Source organism: Haemorhous mexicanus, chromosome 3 (genome assembly GCF_027477595.1).
Source record: "Haemorhous mexicanus isolate bHaeMex1 chromosome 3, bHaeMex1.pri, whole genome shotgun sequence".
In the NCBI taxonomy this organism is placed as follows: Eukaryota; Metazoa; Chordata; class Aves; order Passeriformes; family Fringillidae; genus Haemorhous; species Haemorhous mexicanus.
Window position 1 is genome coordinate 25,073,157 of NC_082343.1, and position 20,225 is coordinate 25,093,381.

At 42.9% G+C, this 20,225-nt stretch overlaps 1 protein-coding gene across 1 annotated transcript in view; it reads left to right on the forward strand.

Annotated features, from left to right (window-relative positions):
- The window catches only part of PKDCC (protein kinase domain containing, cytoplasmic), a 36,388-nt gene extending 20,298 nt beyond the window's left edge, over positions 1 to 16,090 (forward strand). Inside the window, exons 4-7 of the mRNA XM_059841144.1 lie at positions 1,829 to 1,908; positions 2,750 to 2,857; positions 13,068 to 13,241; positions 14,821 to 16,090. Coding sequence (XP_059697127.1) covers positions 1,829 to 1,908; positions 2,750 to 2,857; positions 13,068 to 13,241; positions 14,821 to 14,906 — 448 coding nt within the window. The 3' untranslated portion in view covers positions 14,907 to 16,090. The remainder of the gene's footprint in view (positions 1 to 1,828; positions 1,909 to 2,749; positions 2,858 to 13,067; positions 13,242 to 14,820) is intronic.
- Positions 16,091 to 20,225: the final 4,135 nt, after the last annotated feature.

A 20,225-nucleotide genomic window follows, 5' to 3' on the forward strand; every position in this document is an offset into this window, starting at 1 on the left:
GGAACAGTTTTCAAAGCACTGGACAGTTTTGAAAGTAAACAAAATTAATATTTTGAGCAATTAACCAATGGTTGAGATGAATTCTCCTTCACTGAGAATTCTTAAATTAGTATCAGATAGTTCTCAAAAAGAAACAATTTGTAGGAACGAATGTAAAAGGATCTGACAGTCTGTGTTATGCAGATCACAGGGGATACCACTGGCCCTGGAATCAATGAATAGCAAATGTTCTTGCAATTAAGTTGTGCAGACTGCAGTGTCTGTACATGTCAGGATCTCACATGTGGGTGTTTGCAGTAGAACAGTCGCATGTTTCTGTGGCCCTGTAGCTACGGAAAAACAATAACCTCCGTGACTTGCTTCCAGCCAGCATTGAGCAAACTTAGTGACAGCTACTGGGTTTTAGCAAAGAACTATTCACAATCAGTTGGACTCTGCTTTAGGGATAATCTCTAAGCAAAAACAATGAGCTGAAGTTTACCAGACAAATTATTTGTTACAAATGTTGTGCTGCTCTTCAGATTTCTGTACGTATTTACATTGGCTGTTTTATACTCCTGATCAGGAAAACCTACCAGTGGATTATCCCACTTGGCAAAACCATAAACATTATTTTTGTTTGGGATGGAAAAGGGAGTTACAGTCTCAGAGCAATATTCATTGTATAAATAGTGTCAGCTCAACAATACCTGCCTCTGTGATCCATTTTTGGTATCAGTAACTGAATTTTCTAATTTGTGTTTATGTAAAGCATCTGCTGGTCTCTCTCCTGAGCATGAGTCCCTGGAGATTTCCATTTGACAATCTGGTTTCTGTATATGAAAAACTGTTTACTTTGCTTTGCAAGTTAGATGTGAAGCCGGGCAATTTCCCAATTGTGTTCCTGTTCTTTTCATTAGCTAATATCTATGTCCAGTAGTTCTGTTTGTATTGCCAGATCCTGACCTGTCCATCTCCATCTTAGGTTTCTGTGACACTGAGTTAGTTGCAATAGGCTGTGGTATTGGCAGAGTAGTAGAACTCTGAAGAAGGAATATGAAAATTAAATGTACTTCAAGGGATGGTAATGGCACATTGTTTTTTCATTTATAGTAAAAAACATTAAAATGGAGTTGTGGAATCTCCTTCTCTATAGATGTTTAAAAGCCATGAGGACACAATCCTAAGTCACTTGTTCTAGGGAGCCCTGATTGAGCAGGGAGGCTGGACTAGCTGATCTCCAGTGGTGCTTTCCAACCTTTCCCATTCTGGGATTCTACCTCCATCAGTGAATACCTACATGAATGTACCTTGATTATAGATAAATGATAGGAACAGAGAGGACATTCTGTATTCTAGCAGCATTAAAACAACAGAAGATGGCTTTCTCCTGGCACTTAATTTGAAAGTCTAAGAAAACTGTAGTAAAGAAAATAGTAATTTCATTTATTAGAAATGAACAGAAATCTAATTTGTGCACTTTCAAGGTTTGAAAAAAAAAGCAAGCCCAAGATTTACGGGGTTGATAGCATCCTTTTAGTTTGTTGAAGTACAGACAGCTTTGGAAATAGTCACAATCCATGGGGCTTCACATCAAATTGCTGTATTAATGGAACATTTACACGTAGGTACAAGGCAGCCTTGTATGTAGCAGCGTGGTCTAGGTATGCCAGACAGCTGTGTGTGAATAGTCTCAGCTATGTATTTATGTGAGTATAGAATACCGTTATATTTCCTGAATAGGTCAGTGGCATATAAGCAATAATGATGTTCAGGAGTTACCAGATGTTTGTAAACTCTTGTAAAATAAAAAAAAAGAAAGTCAATATTGGTTACTTTTCTATTGCAGGTTTTTTTTTACCTATCTTCTTCCACACAGTGCTCCATCCTCACTGAGACCATTGCTGGATAAGATAGTCAATGCAACAGGTAATCATAATAAACATGGTAATGCCAAGTAGTTGCTTTTTTAGTGTAACTATTATGGTTGGGAGGGGAGGATGCTGCTTTTGTGCTCACTGCAATAGAACTAGGTTGTTTTTCTATCCAGGATGAAATTGCTCCCATACCAAGAAGGCAAGAATGGGCCCATACATCAGAGAAATCCCATTTTTAGATTTTATCTAGGCTTCACAGAGATATTTGTTTCTTCCTGACACCTCAGGGTGAATTGCATCAGAAGGCAATTCCTTGTGGGTCCGGAAAAAACTTCTGTCCCTGGAAAGGGAAATTTTAATGCTAAAACCCAGGATACTTTCTCATTGTCAATGATATCAGTGGTGTTTTATACCTCAGAAGCCAGAGGCACAAATGGCATTTCCATAGATCTTCACTGATTACCAAGGTAGTGGCTTTGAGACAAGAGTAGTTGCCTGTGACACTGATTTGAGGGTTTTTCAGTGCCTTGCTCCAGTGGGCATCTGAAGGGAAAATAAATTATGCTGGGCTATAGCTAATGAGCAAGCAAAGCTTTGGAGTTCCCTGTTTTGGTTGATGTTGATCTCTTGTGGGGAGTTCTCCTCAGTGTTTTGTGCCTGCAGGCCTGGGGCTACCAGCTGGATGAGCCAGGCTCTGGAATGCCTGGGCCATGTCAGGTGTGAGACTTGTAGGAACTTGTAGGAACTCAGGGATCTCCTGCCCACGTCACCACCCTGCCATGGAGCAGGGCACCATGGGGCTCCCATGTTTAGGGCTTCATTCAAATAAAACCTTGTTTTGTCCTGTGCAGGATGCTCCTCATCTAAGTCATTATTTTCCTCTGCTTTTAAAGGAGAACTTCACTGGGGAATAGATGAGACAGCTGCTCAGCTGGAGAGAGTTTTGAATCTGTATAAGAGTGGGGAGTACCTGCAGAACACAACCCGGGTGCCGAAAGCTGGTAAAGTCATTTTCCTTGAAACCTAAAATCTCAGATTTTGTCATTGTTGTGGGATTTGCAAGGGCTAATTTGCAGAAAGCAAAGCTCAGTGGTCCTTGAAATCATGCTTGTGATAATATTTTATCTGCTTTTTGCTTCCTGGGAGCCTCCTGTAACTCTTCTCACTCTGTTATGTAGCTGGACATCCATAAGTGTGAGCAGGCTGTAATGGGAATAAGGAAATCCAAAGAGAGTTCTCCATGACAGATTAATGGAAAATGTGTTTCACCACATCCACACACTGGTGTTGTAGTATCAAAACCTGCCTGAACATCTGTTGGGGAGCACCCATTCATGAGGCTGTAACCCCCCATGGACTTCCTGGGACTTAAAATGAATTTCTTGTAACATAAATGTTTATTGATTGGAAGACTAAAGTTTTTACTTCCTTTGCAAGGGAAAAATAGTGTGTCCCTCATCTTGTGCTAGCAATAGAATGAAAAAATAGAAAAAAAGAACAGGATGAAAACAAGGCTGAATAACAGTATCTTTTTCATAATATGTCTGTGTGCTATTCAAGCTGTGTTACGAAGTGGTGCATGTTCTTCCTAGAAGGATAGCTGTGGAATTGTACATGTCAAAGAATATTATGTGTGCTGGAAATGACTGTTAAGCCCAACAATTGTAAAAGCTGTTTTGCAAATTATTTTTGTGTACATACAATGTTCATGTCAAACTGTCAACATAACTGACTGCAAGTTGATAGGAAAATTATGGCTTTGCTGCAAAAGCTCAGTAAAGAGGGAAAGATGGGTCCTAAATGAAGATGAATGTTGGCACAGGGGGTTTGAAAAGTTCAGTGAAGCATTTGCTCAGTGAAAGAGACTCAGGAGCCAAATTCATTCTGGTTGTGGCTCTGTTAACCTCAAAGGGCTATGATACCAGGGATGAATTTGACCCACTTATCAGAATAATTCAATATTTATTTTGTTGTAAAATTGGCAGGAAAATTGTTGCAGGTGTTCATTTAACTTTCTAATTTTCAGCTTTTCATCACATCTGTGCTGAGTGATACCTGTCAACACAGCAAAATTATTTTCAGCAGTACAATCAATAGTACAAACATGTCCTTTGTTGAAGAAGTGCCAGGAGCTGAAGTTGTTCTGTGATGCTGGTTGATTCCAGGTCTCACTGCTGTATCAGGATGAGGTGAAGTTTTTGAATTTTAGAGATCTGTCATGTTTATAAAGAGTCACAAGGAGAGAAGCTTTGGACAGCAGTAGTCAGTGTATCAGTGCAGGTTTCCACGGATGCAAAGCAGAGCTCCATGTATATTTAGCTACTGCAATAATTACACATTTTTGTGTTCATTTAATTCTGCAGAGTCCTTGATAATGTAACATAGAATCCACTACCCCCATGTTCTTCATGGTGGTAATGCCCTGCTCTGCAAGGAGCCTCTTTTATTTGCAGGACACTGCTAATGGACTTAGGCACTTCACAGTGTGACCAAAGATGTTGAAAATCTGTAGCTCCTTTGTGTAAAGTATTGGATAATGTACATTAAATACCCTGAGTGTAATATTGAATTCCTTGATAGGAAAATGTTCTCAACCAGGGACAAGCCTGAGGAATTGGGTATCTTACTAGAAATTACACTTAGATTAAATGTGTTCTCAGACTTAGCTGCCATGCCTTTAAGATGTGCAGGCCTATTTCTAGTTTGTTTTAAGGCCACTTTAACCAAAGAGAAGGTGTTGTAATCTATTTCTATTTTAAGACTCTCTTTCCTTGCCAGGCAAATATGAAGAAGTCATATCATGAGGCTAAAATGTGCCTATACACCCACTTTTATTATTTTAATTCAAACCATAACCTTTCCTCAACTCATATTTGACTGATATCTGATTCTAATACTGTGTTGGAATGAATTTTTAAAATTTTCAATCCAGAGATTATGGAATTAGAAATTATTAGTTAGAATTTAGTCGGAGATAATGGAATGAGGAACTCTCCTGTGGTACAGTGGAGTTGCAGGAGAGGATGACAGGTGTCTTGGAAGGGAGTGGTGTCCAGGGAATCAGCCTCTTCTACTGGCAGGATGTTCCCAACTGAGATTGCATCCTCACCACTGAAACCAAGGCTGAACAGCTGAGCAGATGGAATATTGTGTATAGATCTTGGTAGAGGGGTAGACAGGGATGAAAAGGAACACCCAGGATGTTTTCCCAAGCTGTAGGTTGAGGTCCTGCTTTGGCCCTGTTTGGACCAAAAAATTTTTTTAAGATTACATGATTTTTTAAAATGTTTTCTGTGTTGCTGTGCAGCATAGACAAAGTTCAAGAAGGGTGTTTTTCAGCCCAGTGCCAAGTTAAGATAAAATTAAAAGTGATCATTTGGTTCTCAGGTCAGATTGGAGTTAATCAGCTTTGCATTCATACTCCAATGGGTCCCAAGATAGGGGAGGCACAAGTTTACATCCATTTTGCTCCAGATAGAACTCTCACAAGGTGACTTACTCCCAGGATTTTTGCTCTCACAAACATTAGAAATGACAGGAATTGTGATGCCAATCTTCTGGCACCTAAAGGTTTAGTGACAAAATAAGGCCTTTGTGGTGCACGACCTATTTTGAAATCCTAAAAGAAGAGGAGGAGAATTCAGATCCAAGAATTACAAGGTTTTGTTTTGTTTTGTTTTGAGAAAAAACTACAGAAGGTTCAGGTAATGGAGCTTCAGAATTTGTCTTAGGTCTTAAATTCTTGGAATTAGACATTATCTTGGATAGACCATTGTAAATTCATAGTAGGAAAGACAAGATCATGATCTTGGGGATGTCATGTAAGGCCATAACTAAAACATTAACGTTGAGGAAACAGTGTGTTATCTATGTGAACTTACGTTTTTGAAAGGGAGACCTCCTCCTATGAACGCCACAAAGTGAGAAAGGTGATATTGATAAGCAGTAGGGAAGTGGCACGAAGAAAAGTTCTTGTCAGCCCTAGTGTTCCCATAAATAAAGTTTAACAAGATGACATAGTCATATTACAGAAGGTCTTGGATATTAAGCTTTCACTGTGCTTCAGTTGTAAAGATTTTATAGTGCTGTAAATTATATTATGCTCTGGACTTTGGTTTAGTATCCTAGAGTAGAGGCGTGGGAGATATTTGATAGCTGTGTATGTGTTCTGCAGTCATAAATCACACTGCTGTTCATGTTGATATGGGAACATTGCAGCATTTAAAACAACACCAGGAACAAATGCTTTTATATTCCATTGGCTGTTGGCCTCTCCTGCTGGAATCCAGAAGAATGTGAATTAAAACAGGAACCATGTATTTCTTCTGACATATGTTATCTAAAAATGATTAAATCATTCCATTAATTATCCAGATTAAGGAGACTATAAAAAAACTACTGATGTTCATCAGTAAAGTCATGCCCCAGTATCAAGGTTTTTATTACTTCAATCAAGTGACAGTGATTTGTACCGAGTATCTGGCCCTTGAGCTAAGCCCCAGCCCTTCAGTTAACTCAGAATTTACTCAGAAATGTGTGAAATCAGCTAACACTCATAAATCAGATAGCTTTGTTATTCATTAAAGCTAATAAATGACCCATTATTAGGTCTGGGGGTGTGCAAGCCCACAGAAAGCTGTAATTAGTTGCTGTTGTTAGCTGAAAGCACATTCTCAAAGCTAAAAAAGCTGGAAGGCTGGACATAAAGCAAAGACACGTTGTGTTTTCCTTTGTCTCAAGACAATTTGGCAGGATTATGCTGTATGTAAATATTTACAGTACATCAGTGTTTTGAAAATAATATTCTGCAGGGTCACTATAGCAACCTGCTTAGGAATCTGTAAATCTACCCAAGAATTATTGAAATCAGGAACAAACTGCAGCCCAGATTCCTGCTCTATCGAAATATATTATGATAAATCTCATCAGCTTTATATTTTTTAAAATTATTTTTTATACATGTGCGTTTGGTGTCCCTTTCCCAGAGCCCTCAGGGCTGAGGGAGAAAGGTGCACAGGGCTGGAAGTCTCCTTTGCACCCTGCCTGGCTGGGGGGGCTCTTACATCAGGAGGCAGGCAATGCCAGCACGCAGGAGCACAGGAGCAGGCTCCTTTGCAGCCGTGTGGGTCTGTGCAGCTCTGCAGGGACCACACCAATTGCTTGTTCCTCACTTGTATCTCCACCACTGTGCAAGCCATTCACCCTGTTCCCTGAGCAATGTGTTCTGCTGTTGCTAACCTTCTCCCTGTCCAACTTGGCACTGCACAGCGAAATACTTTCTGCTGAGGTCCTCAGTTCCCTTCCAGAACACTAAAGAAGTCCCCGAGTGTCTTTTATAAATCCTGTGGGCCTCTGTCTTCAGGCTTAAATGCCCCAACACATGACCCTAGGCAACTTCTGGCTTGTCCATCATCACCATCCTTGTTTTTGCGATCGGGTGGACCATATGCAGTGTTTAAGCATCTGTAGAACATTTTGGGCTTGTTGTCTTTGATAAATTGGTGTGTGCCACAGAGGTGGCTGTGGGCACAGAACAGCACCCTGGGATGTGGGGCACGAGGCAGGAAAAATGCTCCAGCTGTGTCATGTTAACAGGAATAAAATGTAAGGGAACATGTCGTTCCTCTGGTTATTTATTTGTGTTTGGGCGACGGCCTGCATACGGATTTAAATAGGGCTCTGCTGCCGGCACAACGGGAGTGCACGAGGAGCCGCCAGGCCTGGCCCGGCCGGCGCACGGGAAATGGGAACGCTTCCCACAGGAGCAGGGCTGTCCCCTGCTCTGAGGCGGAGCCGTGCCCGCCAGGCCTGCCCGGCCCGCACACGGGAAATGGGAACGCTCTCCACAGGAGCAGGGCTGTCCCCTGCTCTGAGGCAGAGCCGTGCCTGCCAGGCCTGGCCGGGCCCGCACACGGGAGATAGGAACGCTTCCCACAGGAGCAGGGCTGTTCTCTGGTCTGAGGCAGAGCCGTGCCCGCCAGGCTTGCCCGGCCTGCACACGGGAAATGGGAACGCTCCCCACAGGAGCAGGGCTGTCCCCTGCTCTGAGGCAGAGCCGTGCCTGCCAGGCCTGGCCTGGCCCGCACACGGGAAATGGGAACGCTTCCCACAGGAGCAGGGCTGTTCTCTGGTCTGAGGCAGAGCCGTGCCCGCCAGGCTTGCCCGGCCTGCACACGGGAAATGGGAACGCTCCCCACAGGAGCAGGGCTGTCCTCTGGTCTGAGGCAGAGCTGTGCCCGCCTGGCTCGGCCTGCACACGGGAAACGGGAATGCTCCCCATAGGAGCCGGGCCGTCCCCTGCTCTGAGGCAGAGCTGTGCCCGCCAGGCCTGGCCCGGCCCGCACACGGGAAATAGGAACGCTCCCCACAGGAGCAGGGCTGTCCCCTGAGGCAGAGCTGTGCCCGCCAGGCCAGCCCGGCTTTCCCAGCAGTTGGGATGTGTCAGCCCTGGCTGGAAGCAGAGCCCGTGGGACAGGCCTGCCCCTCGCCTCCTCAGGTGCCCCAAAGCCGCTCTCTTAGCAGCCCGCGCACAGCGCTTCGTGGGGCCTGCTGTCAGAAGTGTGTTTAAGTGTGAGGTATTGGAACATGAGGAAAAGTTCAGAGTAAAATGAAGCATACTAAAAACATCTCTGTGTTATTGTCTATTTTGGATCCAGTGCTGCTCTCCAAGAGCTCCCTGGGAATCAGAAGGGACTGTTTGTAGAGCAAAATGCTGCTCAATACCACTTTTTGCTGATATTGGCAAGATCAGGCTCTTTCTGCTTACTTGTGAGCAAAGCAATTAAAAGCAATTCCAGAGTTGACTGCCAGTGTTCCTCGTGAGACTGGAGGAAAAAAGGAGGGAGAAAAAGGAGCAACACGATTTTTCTCTCAAGGATGAACGTGGTTGTGTCTCTGTCATTGACCCACAGTGTATTGGCAAGTGATAAGAGAACTGGGCAAATCTCCAACAAGTAGCTGTAGTTGGTAGTAAAAATGCAGTCTGGCTGCTGTGGCTGAAATAAACGGTCATTAGGACTGATTAAAGTCAGATTTAGGGTGATTCAGACAGGCTAAAAGGGGGAAACCACAGGCGGTTTCACATAGTTTATTATATACTTGTAGAGCTCTTTATATGATTCAGTCTAGTACAGTGAAAATGAGTATGTTTATAGATTGTAGTCGGCTTTGGGACAATGCAGGTGGTTTTTGATGGGGAAAAAAGACAGAAGAAGAATTTAAAGCATCAGAAGCATTGGTGTTTTTTTTATAGCTCTTGCACTGGTCAGTGATGCTGCAGATTGCTCTTAAAGATGCCTCTCTTACTTGTCACAAGAAGTGGGTGATCTTGGTTTGAGGATCAGTGTGGCCATCATGGGGATGTAGCTATCATGCTAAGAAACTTCTAAGATTTTGGCCTGATCAAAGCAGCATGTTTTGATTGATCAGAAAAGCCATGTAAAAATATTTAAAACTATAAAAGCTATCACAAAACAAAACTTTTGAGGATTGCCCGGCTTCAGCATAGCAAGGTATCTTGAAGCTCCAAAATGTTTACAAAAAAAAAATGCTTTGGAGTGTAATCTATCCGTGTACTGTGACCTCTTGTATTACCTCCCCCGTGTTAAACTCTGGAGTAAACCCATTGTAAGTGACATCAAGATCAGGCTTACTGCACTGCATTTAGTTGCTTCAATCCTCACAAAATGAGTAGATGGAGGAAAGGATTCTTTTTCCTCTGATTACAGTAGGGATGCCTTGCATTTCTCTGATCTGTTCCTTGCCATTACCTTGATAGACTTTATGTACTCTCTGTCAAGCTATGTGTATGTACACAAAAGTGTAAATTTATGGCTGCATTTATAGTATTAGGCAAGCATTTATTGGTTTTAAACACCATTAGTCTGGAAATTGACCAGAACTTTGACCTTTTTATGATGTGATTTACTGCTGTGAGCCTTCAAATTCCAAGGACTCCATTTAAGCAAGTTCCAGGTCTTGGCAGGACAAAAACTTGGGCTGGAGCTGTCTTTAAACTATTGGAGTACTGCTTAATTGAGGAGCTGCACTGTGGTGTCCAATTTAAAGGTGTAGGGGAAGCCCAGCTCTCCTGAGGGCTGGACCTAATGTCATTGCTGGGACAAATCTCAGTGGAGGAGCATCCTTCAGGAGGGTCCTTCCAGTTCATGTGAGAGGAGTGCATTTCTTCACAAGTCATACAAATAAGGGCTAAAGGGTAAGCCCCCTAAATCAACACTATGCAAGTAAGAGATTCCAGGGATACCTGCCTTTACCATGCAAATGGACAAGGCAGCTGCCTTGCTCTGCTGGAGATGGAGTGAGTTTTGAAGAGAAGTGCAGTCTGCTTAGACCACCACTTGGTTGATGCTGCAATGAGTTTCTGATCAGTTCTGACTGTAATAGTTTAAGAGGAGGTCCCATCTTGGCTTCTCAGGGCGTGCAGGAGTGCCTGGCTGGAGTGGGAGCGGGAACCAGGGTGCAGGGCCATCACGTGTCCTGCTCTCCACTCCTTGTGGCTGCCTTCCATTGGGATGCTCCTAAGGGAAGGCACTCCAGGCAGCCATCGCTGCTGTTTGCCATGCAAAGGGTGACAGGGGCTGCCTTCCTGCCTTTCCCCTCACTGCATCCTCCCTTTCCTGTGGGCAGCACAAGCTCAGTCCCCAGATTTGCAGGTATCCAGTGGCTCCTGCCAGTTGGAAGCCCTGGCAGAAGCTGCCCTTGTGGAGCCCTTGTGACTGTGTGCCTTCCCTCAGATTCCAGTGGCGGTGTTTCCACCCGCGTGATGCTTGGTGATCTCCCGGCCAAAGGAAAATGCTTTTTGCATCTGTGTCACACTGCCATGTGCCTGTTACCTGTTCCCATGAGTCACTGGACATGGTTATGGCTTTCCCTCATGTCAGAACTGGTAGGGAGCAGCAAGAAGGGACGGCCACAGGGCTCTGCTGTATGGTGACACTAGCTTTGCATGGCAGTTTCCATCCTCGCTTGCAGACTCAAACCAGGACCTTGCCATCGCAGTTACTGCTGGCCCAGCTCCGTTGATTAATGTGTCTGAGCTGCCCAGATGATTTACCAGGCTTGGCCACCTTGAAAAAGGCAATGGAAAGAGAGAACTTTATCTCCTACCTCTGAATCACTGCTGCTATTTTGAAGTCTGTGTATGTCAGCTGAGAGCCTAACCCCTGAGACCTCTGTTGGGAGCAATGCTGAGGAAAAGGGAAGTGCTTTAGGCCTGTTAAGAAGCATATTTGTGCTCAGAGAAGTTTAAATATTTTAAATATTAAATAAAGGTCCTCAAGGTGGGCTTCTCCCTTGCATGAAGAAAAACTTAGTGTGGTGATGGTGTGCCGAGGGATGCTGCAGCTTCCTCCCAGCCCCCGCGTGGAGCCTGTCATCCTCCCAAAGTGCCCTGGAGAGGGGATGGGACACACTCCCTGCTGTCATGGAGAATCAGGCAGATGCCTAATCTCCTGCTGCCACAGCAAGGACCATCCTTCTGTGAATGCCCCCTGTGGCATGGGGCTTGGCACAGTGCAGTGTGAGCTGGCTGTTCTGTGGTGTGCAAAGAGGAGCTGTGGATGATCACATCTTATATCCAGTCAGCATAGCATGTATGCTGATACAAATGGTTACACACGGTGCTAACTACAGGGAATTGATTTTTTTTTTTTTGCTTTTAATTTGTACACATCATTTTACTGGGCTGTGAGGTACAAATCAATACGCAGCAGTTCCATGTGAAGAGAATCTTCTGTTACATTCAATTATTGTTACACTACAGTTGATACAGAAACTGGGAAAAAAGGCACTTTTACCTAGCCAACAGTTTGATTTACACTCTGACTTCTCTTCAAAAGAAATGCATAAATATCTTTGATGGAGAAATGACCAGTCATAATGTGGAACTACATTTTGAAATTTTTTTTCTTGTGCATGAATCTGCGTTTCCTGAATTAAGAAAACTTTTTTGCTTTTGATTTAACTGGGACATGATCAACTCTGATTTTACTTCTTGTTTGGGAACGTTTCTTATGATACTTTAAATTAACTAGGGCTTAAAATAGAATGTATTTGCTACATTTGTTTCCCACTATTTCAGACTGTGTGGTGAGAATGAGCACTCATGAATGTGCACTTCTTTTCCCAGTTGAAATATTGACAGTTTGGAGTAGCAGACACGCTTGCCTTTGACTCAGTGCTGTTCATACAATGTGCTGTATGAAATATTAGCTGGCTGAATCAGCAGAGCAGGCAGAAAATGCCTGAACCAAAGTGACTTAAGAATAGACTGTGAGTCAGGGCAGGCAGCTCTGGTTTCCATAATAGATACAATTAGAAGAAATATAGAATGTATTTAGTTTTTTGAATAGGACGTGGGGAGGAGAGACAGGAGGGAACCATTAATTTGTGCGTCTGGAGGCTAAACAGAAATGTTTATAAATGATCAGTTGAGTTTGCTGATGCATTCATTAGAGAAAGCCCCGTTAGTGGCTGGGAAAGTGAGAGGAGCTGTGAACAGAGAACAAGAGGCAGCTCATAAAGGCAAGTGAGACTGAACGGCAGCCAAGGAGAGGAGCAGGCAGTGGTGCAGCGCGGAGGCGCGGCTGGGCAGGACCACGCTGACATGCTCCCGCTACTTCCCCCCCTCCCTTCTCTTCAGAGGCCCATCAAGCGACTCCTCTTTTGTCCTAATCTGAGCAAGCAAAAAAAGTTTGCTTAATTAAAAGCCTGTCTTTTCTTCCTTCTCTAAAGGAGCCAGAGAAAAATAGCATGCTCTTCTGAGGGAGAGGGAGGGCTGGGAACGCCTGGTCAGGTCTCCCCCCGACAATCCTGCTCACTGTTGGGAAGTAGGACAGTGAGTCAGTTCATTCAAGTGGATGCTGTTTATTCAATGGGACATTCTTCCTGTAAAACTCCTAATAAAACCAAAGCCTCGCCTCCGCAGTGGGGAAGGGAAAGGGGTTTTGTGCACAGACTGTTTATTTACAGACGCTTTCTGGAGAAAAAAGTGAGAAGAAGAAAGGAGGGAAGGAAAAGGAAAGGAAAGTGCAGGGCTATAAACATGTTTGGGAGTAAACCAGAGCTGGTACAGCCTAAACCGTCAGCTTTTCCATCATATATCCTGCTCCTAAGCTGTTCTAATAAACCTTGCCTGTTAAAAACAACCAGTTTACTGGAGCTTTCCAACCACTGCTTTGCTCTGATTTGCAGAGTACAGACGGGTGCCTGAAGCCTTCATTCCTGATGAGAACTACAGATGCTGGCCATCCTACCATCACAAGGGCTGCCTCCTCTCCGTGTTTGATGTCAACGAAGCCATTGAGATCTGTGACAGCTACTCCCAGTGCAAAGCTTTTGTCCTGACCAACCAGACAACTTGGACAGGTAGGTCCTGGATGCTGTGGAGCAGAACTGAGTCACCTATTCTGGCTGCCCTAAGTGTTTTAATACAGCTTGGGCAGTGTGTTGTGCTGGGCTGCAGGAGCCACCAGCAGCATCTGGAAATGAGGTAGTCTCTGAAGGTTCAGCTGAGTCAGCTTCTCTTTGGTGAGGCTTCTCTTTAGTGAGGCTGTCAGGGAAGCAGAAATTACAGACAGGCTCACAGGAGCTGGCAGTAGAGGGCTAAGCACGTGGACCTCAGGTTACCAAACCACAGGATCTGAAGTGTTATTTTTTGCATTTTTGTGCTTCTGGGAGGTGTGAATGGGCACTTCCATGGAACCAAGAAAAATCTAATTCCTACTAACCTTATCTATAGCTAACCAGTGACTACTAGGTCATCATGTCAGGCAATCTGTAGTTGGAATTTTGAAGTTAATTGATATACTAAAAATGTATTTATTCTGGCACAGGGAATTTCATAGGAAGTTTAGAGCAGCTCCTATCTCAGGTTACAATATTAAAAGCAAATGGGACAGCACTATTTGTAATCTTATTTTTCATTCCCTTTGCCATATCATTCCTGAGGCATGAGCACCTGAGTTCCTGGAACCTGCAGCTCGGAAATTTGCTCAGTAGTTGAGGCATCCTGTTTGCCATGCCATGCTTTTAAAATAAAATAGTGTTATGGGAGCCCCCTAGAGAGGCAGGCTGGGAGCAAATAGCATTTGGTTTTCTCAGGTTTAGAGAGGGAAGGCAGAAGTACAGCAGACATGGAGTGTACCTCTGTGCTGCAAAGAAAGGCAGTGATTTTGCAGGTCTGTGGGGCAGCAGGAGCTCGTTGGGAGGCAGGAATGTGAATAAGGTGCCAGGTCAGTGAGTGTGGGGAGATAGAAGAGCTGTGCTGTGGCTCCCACAGACACCAAACAAAGAAACCTTCCCAAATTCAAGGATTTAAATGGCTATTATATATACTGGCCCGAATATACATGCAGCAGGTGCCTTATGCTACCCAGGCTGTTGTCACTTGCTGCTGCTTTTTGTCTGAGGACTAGAAACCTTGTTCCAGCTTGTTTAAAGCCCAGACCTACAAAGCCGTCAGCAAGAACTGTTTCAGAGAAAGTCATGTTTGGTACACATTGCACTGATCAGTTTTGTAAAGATCAAGTGTGCAAATATGATTCTGCTTCTGTACAATCAAATGAATGTCCTTCATTTAAGCCCCCAACCCAAGCCTGTTTTTATTAGTGGGAGTCTCAAAACACTTTTTTAAAGACCACATGGAATTTTTATTAAAGTCTTCAGACCTTTCTTTCATTTGCTGTGCTAGCTCTGCACAGCTGTATCCTGACCGTAATTAGGTAAGAGTAAAGATACTAAAACCAGGAGAACTTTGGTGTCATTTTAGACAAAAAACAGTTCAGGTTTATACCAGCTGAAGTTAAGAGAGAGTTCAGTCTTGCATGGCCTGAAGGTTGAAGTAGGTTGAAGTAAAATTTGAAATATCAGCATTTTAAGGTAGGCAACATTTTGCTCATCGCTTCTAAGTATTTTCCCCTTCCCCCTCTTTTCCTATTCAATGCAGGTCGGCAGCTTGTCTTCTTCAAGATGGCCTCAAATCATATTGTGCCTGATCCTGACAAGATAACATATGTGAAGGTGACAGACTGACACCTAAAGTGGCTCAGTCTGACACGTGAGTGATAAGAGCTGTTTGTGTATAAATATAGGCAGCTGTTAGGTACAAGGTGGCTGTGGCCGGAGAATAATTGCACTATTACTCATTCTAATCTATAGAGTGCTAAAGGAAACTTTAAAGAAATAACCTGCATGACCAGGATGAATGTGCAATAAAACAAGATTTTGAAAATGTGATTTAAAAACAAAGTAAAACAACCCAAAGCAAAGTACAAAAGATGATACACTGTTAGAGTATAATTTTGGTTATAAATCAGCTGGCAGCTCTGGCTTTTCTAAGCAAGGTTAGCATAACATTTCTGACCTATACATGTGTGTCCAGGGATGAAAGCTGATCATTTCTCTGGGAAGCCTGTATCCTCCACACTGGTATTTATTTGGGCACGTACAATCACAACAGAGGAACTGAAGCGTATCAGTTTGTCTGCTGAATAGCAAACGTTACTGAGGACAATCAGCATTTGTGTTCAAGCTATGGGATATGCAATGCCGGCATATTTGTCAAACGGAAGGAATTGCTTATGTTTAGAATTGCAAGACTGCAACTAATTTTCATTTTTGCTTCCAATGTTATCATAAAGTTTCATTTTTAATTTGAAAGAGCCATTTTGTGGATCTAGCAAATCACATAAGCATATGAATAGTCCCACTGAAAGGGCAGGGACTTACCCAAGTGCCGAGTGCTTTGCTGGATAGGCCTGAGCATATGCTTACAATTAAGCCTGTGCTTAAGACTTTTGTTGAATCAGTTTGAATTGTTCAGGAAGCCACATCTTTGACAGACTGGCAAAGCAGTCCAGCTGGTTGAACAGTACTAATTTAATGACTATCTTGCAGTTATTCGTATCTTTTATCATCAGGTCCTTGGTTTTCTAAGGCATCGCTTGCTGATTCTTAGAGTGAATGAAGTAAATGACCTTAATGATGTCAAATGAATGCTAGCCTTAATTCTATATAAAATGCATCTTAAAGGCAGGGTGTGTCTAGAGAATTTGCTTTCAGTGAAAGCAATGAAGTAAATGCTAAAGTGACCAATGTCATACTGTTTTGTAGTTTGTACAGTCAGGAAAAAAATGTGCTTTTGTTTCTCAAATTGTTTATTTTTGTAAAAAAAGAATAAAAATAAAAGATAAATAAAATTTCTTTTATTCTTGGTTTTTGTGTGTTTGTGCTTCAAATAAATGCATCAATCCAGTGTATTGTATGTAAACTTAAACTTGACATATTTTTCTGGAAAGGACTGAGGTTGTTCCAATGTGTCCCAGGGAAGGGTCTGTTGGTGCCTGGAGTACTTGGTGGCTTTGCCTATGTGGTTGCCTGTCACAAAGTGAGTCACAGTTAGCAGACAGTGGTTGAGCAGCCTTTGCTGCTCTGTGCTTTGCCTTATGCTGCATTCAGCTTTTTAGCACTTGGAAGGGACAAAGGTGAGAGCAGGACTTGATGAAATTGCTCCTTGGGCCAAAAGGGAAGCTGGGCAGCAGCCCCTGCCAGAGAGGGCAGGGAAGGAGGGCAGGAGAGCCAGGGAAGTTGGGCAGCAGTGTGGAGTCTGACAGGGAGGGAAGGTCTGACAGTGGCACCACGGGCAGCAGATCTCGCCTCGCCGCGGTTTCTCTGAGGTCACCGATGCCCTAATGGCTCTGGCAATTGGCGTCCTGTAATGGCTGTAACTCACAAATTATCAAACTCCCAGCCCTAATAGCTCAGCTGATTGTGTCGCCCTGCACTTAGGAACCCATCAATCATACTGTGGTAATAAACAAACACTATGGATTCCTTTAAAATTGCTGCATAAATCATGCCAACACATACTGCACAGTTCATTGAAGTGATATGGCTTGTTGGCACTGAGGTGCTGGTATGTATTTTGAAAGTCTTTAACCTCCAGTGATTTCCTTCCCATTAAGCCCTGCACAGTTCCAAAAATACTCAGCATTTAAAAACGTTCTTTAAATTTAAATCCTTTAGTTGCATTCCTATGTAAAAAATGCCAACATATAAAAGAAAAAAAAAAAAAAACACGTCATTCAGGGTAACACTTTAAATCTGTAGTAGGTAACTTCAATAATTTCATTCCATCACTTTCTGCACACTGGAAAAAAATGCCTCTTTAGTCAGGAATTGTTTATCCCCAGAATTAAACTAAGTTACCAAACCAATTTATATCAGCTTTTGCAAACAGAGATCATGTAAGCAAGAAAGAAACAGCTTAAAATCCAGCTTCTTAGCTGTGAGCCAAGAAGCTGGATTTTAAATTTCGGTGGAAATCAACTTTATACAGGCAGGTTTTATAACTCTGAAAGTAAGGCTTTCCAGTGGAAATGCTGATAAAAATCTTAGTAAGAGAGGTGTGATACTACAATGAGAGAATTTAACAGCTGTAGTAAGCACTAGCAAAATTCTGAATTTATGTGGAGAAAGTGATTTTTGCAGCAGTAGGTCTGATTCAGCAGTGCCTGACTGGCACATGTGGTGTGGATACCCTTGAGAAGCCACAGAGGAGGAGGAAGAGGAGGAAGCAAGGCACAAAGCAAGTTGGCAGGTCTGGGCCAATCAGCCTGGGACCTGCTTCATGTTTTCTGCAGAAAAAGCATTTCTATGTGTTTTTTCCCCCTAACTTTTTGACTGCTTTTTACATTTCCTGGCTTCCTCAAGCCACAAGGTAGAAATATGAAAGAAGACACCCACAGGGCTTTAAGCGACTGCTGTCTGTGTGTGCACATGCACGTGTGTGTATGTGTATACGTATTTATGTACGTGTCATGCTGAACGGGGAGAGCTTATTTCCTCCGTGAAAAACCAATTGCCTGTGCACAAAATGAAGTGCTAAACAGGATGTTGAGTTCATCTGGAGAAGTGAGACCTGTGTGAGGCTATGGGTGCTGCAGCTCTGCAAGTGGCTGTGCTGTTTGGCCCAGTCCAACATCACGTTGTCCTGGCTGGTCTGAGGCTCAGAGCACCTCCAAGAGCTGCCCACTGTCTCCTGATGGTTTGGAGAGGAGGTGATTCTAGCCCCACCACTGGGAACAGGCTCCAGGCAATAAAACAAGCACTGACCAGTATCACCTTCAGTCTGATATCCTGAGGGTCGCAGGGTAAACATGCCAAGAGCTTTCATCTTTGCTTAGAGCAAAATAAAAATGTGTTTCTCTATTTTTCTCTGTCTTCTCTGAGCCTACTGCTCTATCTCAGCTCATTTTTCTGAGCTTTCTCCCCAACTTCAGTGTGTCTTTTTAAGTAGAAAGCTGAGGTCTCCTGTAATCAGCTTCAAACAGGTGGTCACAACTCACATCACATCTGGGAGAAATCTGTGGTAGAATTAGTAATGCTGCCATGAGTATTCATTGCCATGAGACAAAGCCTGAAAACAAGTGGGCCCTTTTTCCTGCTGAGAGGTTCAGGTAAGTTTGTATAAGGAGGGGGTTTGTAAGTTTGTATAAGGAGTGAAGGGCATTGGATGGGCAGTGAGATGCTGGTGAAGAATGTCAGAGAGGTACTTTCAACATGAGATCAAGGAGTTCAGTGTGGTACAATTATTTGTGATTTGCCCTTCCTCTCACTGCTTTACTGAGGCATTTTGCTTAGTCCTTCTGCCAGCCATGATCAAGTTTCCCAAAGGTTTGTGAGATTTGTGTGAATGGTGGAGTGGGGTGCAGGGAGGACAGCAACCTAGCATGAAGGCAGCTACTGTCTGTGGTGTGGCAGCCACAGGGGACACTCACCTGGGGCAGGACCTGACCAAGGTAGGGGCACAGTCCTTGTCTCTGCCTCTGAAATTCACCTTATCGACTTGTACCAAGTGGATTTGTAATTCAAAGTATATGGAAGGTGGCAGTGAATATGCAGAGATCATATTATGTTACTTGTCAGGAAATAATAATATGAACAGTGATGATGTGAACACTGATGTTCAGATTTAGTAGGGAGAGCTTATATTGTATTCTTTAGCATGAAATTCTGTGAAGGCTTAACTAAAAACTACTGTTGGTGGAGGGGGAAGAAAAAAATGGAGTGGCAAGACTGTTCACAAGTTTTTTAGAGGAAAACTTATCCCTAACCTTTTGGTCAAAATGTGAAATGGCGTTGAAAGAAGTCAAACAGATTTGGGTTTAAAAGACTCATCTGAAGCTTTCATCAATCGACTGCAGAAACAGAAAAAGGGACTCAAAGAAGAAGAGGAACATTGGTGGATAGAATGCAGTATCTAAAGACTTCACAGTCATACTCTGCTTAATGTTTTTTGAGATGTGATCATTGAATCTTTTTTTTTTTTGGTCATGAAAATATGATTTTTTTCCTCTTTCTGTGTTTTAAGCAGGAGTGAAACATGTTGGGCTGCCCTCCTCTAGAGATCAGAGGGTGCAGAGTCCCTGTCCTTCCTTTAGCACAGACATGGGACTTGGCATTAGAACTCTGACAAGTAGGTTTCTTACAAGTAAGTACAAGTGATGTTTTTTCTAATTGGAATGGATGCTTTTAAGAGGTGCATTTAAAAAAAATGTGAAGGAAACAAGATGTTGTGTTGCGTCCCTTTGTGCTTGTGTACAGTCAACAATTGCCTTTGTGTAATAGATGCCCCACTTCTCTCCAAACTGATGGGAAATATAATTCAGCAGGAGCCACCCTCATTATAAAACTGTCTTTGATGTCAAGCCAGAGGGCAAACAATACATTTATTGGAAATTGTGGCTTTTAAACAAAAAATCCCTGCTAACCACAGTTTTTCAGCAAATGATTGGGAGGCTGAGAAAGAAGACTAAATTAGCCAGTGGCTACTTGAAATGATAAAGTCAGAATCTGATCTTACTTAGCTTGATTTTACCAGTGTAGATCAGTTAATCCTTGATTTATGTTCACATAAAACAGTATCAGAGTGTTAGATTTTCAAGTATCTACAAAGAAGAAACTCAGGAAAACCTACCTTTTGGACCTAAATATTTAAGCCATATAAGGGAGGAAAAATACACCGATTTTCCCATATGTACATGACCATGTAAGCATGTGTAGGTTCCTGTGAAATGTAAGCAATGACAACATGAAAACTTGTCTTTCTTTTAGATGGAAGCTTTAACAAGATACAGAAAATTAAAGACATATTATTTAATAAATAATGCCAGGAAGGCAATATGAATTCTACACATTTATACTCAGTGTTTAATAGGTATAATGCCATTCCTATTTATCATCCTTCTGCCAACTTCAAGTATGCCCTAAGAACAAGTTCCAATTTTCAATACTACAAGTACCAGGCATGTATGAAGATAATGGTACAAATTGGTATTTATGAATTACAGC